The sequence below is a fragment of the Peromyscus leucopus genome, chromosome 7 (genome assembly GCF_004664715.2).
Source record: "Peromyscus leucopus breed LL Stock chromosome 7, UCI_PerLeu_2.1, whole genome shotgun sequence".
Lineage (NCBI taxonomy): Eukaryota > Metazoa > Chordata > Mammalia > Rodentia > Cricetidae > Peromyscus > Peromyscus leucopus.
Window position 1 is genome coordinate 36,792,759 of NC_051069.1, and position 4,716 is coordinate 36,797,474.

At 40.5% G+C, this 4,716-nt stretch overlaps 1 protein-coding gene across 1 annotated transcript; it reads right to left on the reverse strand.

The window, feature by feature from the left end:
* Nucleotides 1–2,828: 2,828 nt before the first annotated feature.
* On the reverse strand, nt 2,829–4,317 carry LOC114699746 (prostate and testis expressed protein 3-like). Its single transcript, XM_028879017.2, has 3 exons — nt 4,221–4,317; nt 3,458–3,586; nt 2,829–3,109 (listed from the first exon to the last, which is right to left on the reverse strand). Exons 1-3 carry the CDS (start codon nt 4,270–4,272, stop codon nt 2,961–2,963), a joined length of 330 nt encoding a protein of 109 aa, XP_028734850.1. The 5' UTR covers nt 4,273–4,317; the 3' UTR covers nt 2,829–2,960.
* Between the last annotated feature and the right edge of the window lie 399 nt (nt 4,318–4,716).

Here is a 4,716-nt window from a genome sequence, read left to right on the forward strand (position 1 = left end):
AGCGGGTCAGCTAAGGCTGAAGAATTAGTTGTGTTTATTTGGCAGGAGACCAGCATCACCTAGCAAACCTACTGGGAAGTGCTTCCCCAGGGTCAGCTGTGTGTAAGCTATGTGTGCTGTGAATGGTGTAACCCAAGAAATGTAGTTGCCCAAGGCCTGTGGAGCCTAGAAGATCATGAGTGAATCCCAGATGTGGAATACAGTATTACAGGGTATGATTTATACTGCTGGACATTGGTTTTGGTTTGCTTTGATTATGGCAGAGCCCTGGTTGTTTTTTTCCTCTTGGAGTAGAAAGTATTTAACACACATACACACACTCACACACACACTCACACACACACACACACACACACACACACACATGAATCTACAGTTATGAAGACTTATCTGTTTAAGAGAGCCATTGACCTTTTAAAGACACATTACATTTTAAAAGAGAGCTTGGATTTTCAAAGTGTGGAAATTATAAAGACAATGGGACTTCTAAAGTTATATTTTGTTTTATATTCTGATATTAATATTAACATGATATACTGGAGACATATAAGAAATGAAAGTTTATGGTTTAATAGAGATGTGATTGTGTGTTGAGGTGATAAGGTATCATTATATTGTCTAGTTTTTTTTTGTCAACTTGACATAAGCTAGAATCATCTAAGAAGAGGGAACTTCAGTTAAGAAAATGCCTCAATAAGCCCATGGGGCAGTTCTTGATTGATGATTGATGCATACATCCTTGCTCAGTCCACCATGGCAATGCTGTCCATAGGCAGGTGATCCAGGAATGCATAAGAAAGCAAAATAAGCAAGCCAGTAGGCATCATTTCACAATGGACTCTTGTCTTAGTTTTCTACTGCCATAATAAATTGCCACGACTAAAAGCAACTTGGGGAGAGAAGAGTTTATTTCACCTTCCAGTCCTTTATGAAGGGAAATTGGGTCAAGATCTTAGGGCAGGAGCCTGGGGACAAGAACTAGAGCAGAAACCATAGAGGACTGCTGCTTACTTGTTTGTTCCTCATGTCTTGTTCAGCCTGCTTTCTTGTATAACCCAGGAATATCTGCCCCAGGATGGCACCATGCCTAGTGGGCACAACCCACTCGTATTAATCATTAATCAATAAAATACCCTACAGATCTGCATACCAGAAATCTGAAGGAGGTGTTTTCTCAGTTGAGATTACTCTTGTCAGATAACTCTAGATTGTGTCAAGTTTACAAAAAACAAACAGAACAATTAATCTTTTGTCAATGTGACACAATAAATTAACTTTAAACATAACACTTCATTTTTAACTTATCTCCAAGACTTCAACAGTATCACAACTTATAAAACACAAGTAACACAAAACTGTCAGCCTTTAAAAAATACAAACATTATAAAATGGGTATTTTCAAAATAGCCAACCTGTCTTTTGAATTCACAGCACACATTGCACTTCGCAGTTGCTGATGTCCTTGGAAGTCTTCCCATAGTATTGGTATCTCCATTATGTGGTGGTCTCCACCAGAACTGAGGCCTCTCCTGGCCTCTCTTCAGGAGCTTTAGCCCTGCCACACAGTGGCAAGCTGTAGCTGCTCTCCATGATGTCTTCATTCCTTTAAAGCCAGTACCATGTGGGTGACTTTTATACAATACCAAATTTGACTTTCAACATGAGAGGCAGCCTTGGCCACCGTGGACCACAGCTATTCTATGCTGACTTTAAGGAAATATTTTCCCAAAGATTTGCCTCAGTGATGTTGGTCCCTTCTAATCACAGCTGATTCCTTAGACCCAGCTAACCAGTACCACCAGTCCCATTAAAGAAAAGGTTTACTTCAATGGTACTGTTCTCTCGTTCACCACACTTTACAGTTGAAGATGAGGAAAACCAAAGATTTTTAATTTAAAAACTACACAAATCGTCCTGGTAGAGTCTATGCTTCTTTCTGAACTTTTAGAAAGCCAGGCCTCCACAACTTGCATCTCCTTCAGCTTTGCTATCTTTCCACAGACCATAATATCCCATTATCATTAAGCACTCAATCTTTTTCCCTGCCTAAAATTCCAAAATCCTTCCAGAGTCTTCCCCAGACAGTGAACTTCGGTTGGGCACAGCGGTATCTGATGTACCAATTTCTGTCTTAGGTTTCTATTGCTGTGATAAAAACTCGTAACCAAAAGCAACATGGGGAAGAAAGGGTTTGTTTCACCTCACAGCTTACGGTTTTTCACGAAGGAAAGTCAGGGTAGGAATCTGGAGGCTGGAACTAAAGCAGAAGCCACAGAGGAATGCTGCTTACTGGTTTTCTCCATTTGCTTGCTCAGCCTGCTTTTTTATATAACCCAGTATCACCTGCCTGGGGCTGGCACCACTCTCTGTGGACTGAGCCCTCTCATATTAATAATAACAAACCACCCTTCTAATCAGTTATTGAGAAAAGACCCTATAGACCTTCCTACAGGAATTCTGATAGAGGCATTTTTCTCAATTGAGGTTTATCTTTCTGGATTTTTCTAGGTTGTGTCCAGTAGACAAAAAACACCACTGCCCTGGTGAAAATAGCTATGGTATAAGTAGGGTGTTGACCCTGGAATTCCCTGAGTCCTGTCTCAATTAAAGTGCTACTTTCAAAGGCTAGTTCCGGGTTTGGAGTCTCTCTTCAACCAAGATTCCAGTGATTACCTGCAGCCTCTGTGTCCTCATAGGGACTGTAAAATTTTTAAAATAATGAGGTTTCCAGGAGAGCAGAGGCAGTGATCACAATTGTTCAGCAAAGAACATCCTTCACAACTCAGCAAATCATTTAGTGAATTTATTGTCTAATAGCCACATAAGAACAAACAATACACGATGATTTTCCATTCTGATGCTGGAGAAGTCTCTAGTCTGGAGTAAAAATGAAACTTAAGGAAGGATCAGAAATAACATGAGGAAGACAGGAAAGAGCCATAAGATAATCTGAGGGTCCTTTAGTACCATTCATCAATTGGTACTCTGATGTCATTGCAAAAGTCGTAGGTATCACAGCAAGTTGTCAATACTGAATGATCACCGTACTCATAATCACTTATTTTACAGTTTTTCCAGCACCCAGAATATCCATCTGTTGGATCATTCACTGTGAGAGATAAAAATAGAGTCAATATATTGTTTTTGGATGAAGCAAGCCACAAATCCAAGTAAAAGTAAACCAAGAGTATGTTAAATGACAAACTATTTCTCTATAATATCTATTAGCCCCACACTGGCTTGACATTGTAGATAATGAAGCAAACAGTGGCTGTTCCCTCTCAGGAAGGCAGGCAAAATGCACTTGCTAACCATTTGCTGGATTCCAGGCTCTGCAGAGATCTTGAGTTCAAATGATCGTATTCATAGTGGTACCATATCATAGGAAGGCATTTGAGCACTAAATAGAAAGAGGCATGGCCATTGGTCTTCCATATTAACTAAATTCACCACTTACCACTGTGAGGAAGAGCCCATATTCTAGTAATCATACAAGATTCACCATCTTCTGCAATGCACGTTTTTATCTCATGTTTACATTTCTTATTGAAGTAAGATGAACATTGTTTACAACGGAGAGCTAAAGCTGCAAGCAATAAAGAGAAAGACTGTGCTGAAAGGAGGGAGACACCCAGGCTCCCAGGCAGCTTGACTTCATCAAGGTTTTGCCTTACAGGTAAGTACCAGGCAGCAGCATGTTTTAAACCATGAACAGGATAGGACAAATGGATGATCATATCCCCTCCCTATAGAAGCCAAGGAAAAACAGGTATGGAGACTGAGGATTCTCCACAAAACTACACTGCCCTTGGCTCATTTTCTACCTTACCAGTTACTGTAGGTAGAGGGAAGAGCACAGAGTTTCCCTGGAGCTGCCAGAGTTGGGGCTAAACTCTAGGTTCCGATTAGGGTGCAGTCCTCAGGTTACAGCAAATTCCTCACTCCACGGGCAAAGTCATTTTTCAGGGAATATAGAAAACATAGAGGCCATGTCAGGTCTCTAAAGAAGTACAGCTTAAAGAAAGACCCATACAAATCCAAACAGAAGTTGGGTGGTCAGGACTGGGGCTTCTCTTTGAAACTGGACATTGTTCCTCAGAAGCCCCATTTAAGCTCACAGACCCAAACATTTTGAAAAAAAAAAGTTTCACTGAAACTATGTCAAGGTTTAGACTCAGTTGATCCCTTAGCTGTTATGAGACTATTCTCCCAATATTTACCAATTTGTATGCAGAGCAGCAGAACAACGCCCAGCTCCCGTAAGTTTCCCATTGAGGATCCACTAACTTCTTCTGCAGGGGTGGAAAAATGACTTGAGCTAGATGATGGCCTAGGGCTACTAAGTAGCCAATAATTTTATAACCCTCTTCATTGGGCAATATCAGCCAGGAAGGCAAAACCAGATCGTGGGAACCTGGCAAGTTTCCAGCTCCTTCTTCCATGACCTCTTTCTTTCCTTCTTCCTCTTCAGATCTCTGGCTTTAGTTTTTCAAAACTCTATACAACCACAGAAGTAATCCCACCACCAGAATTTCTCTGTACAGTATGCAGAATATGTAGCTCACATAGCCTATCTGTATGGGGTTTCTTGAAGATATTTATAAATAATCCCTTTTTCTAATCACAGAAAAAAAGTGATCAATCAGAAAGAAGAAAGTGGAATGTCACCACAAAGTGAGCTGTTACCACCAGAGACACCATATACAAATTCATGAG

Bases quoted from the DNA above. Each gene is read 5' to 3' on its own strand.
- LOC114699746 (XM_028879017.2), bottom strand. From the start codon at position 4,272: ATGGGAAACTTACGGGAGCTGGGCGTTGTTCTGCTGCTCTGCATACAA. The intron at 3,587-4,220 runs GTAAATATTGGG...TATTGCTTGCAG, and splicing joins GCTGCTCTGCATACAAATTG to CTTTAGCTCTCCGTTGTAAA. The intron at 3,110-3,457 runs GTAAGTGGTGAA...TATCTCTCACAG, and splicing joins ATGGGCTCTTCCTCACAGTG to TGAATGATCCAACAGATGGA.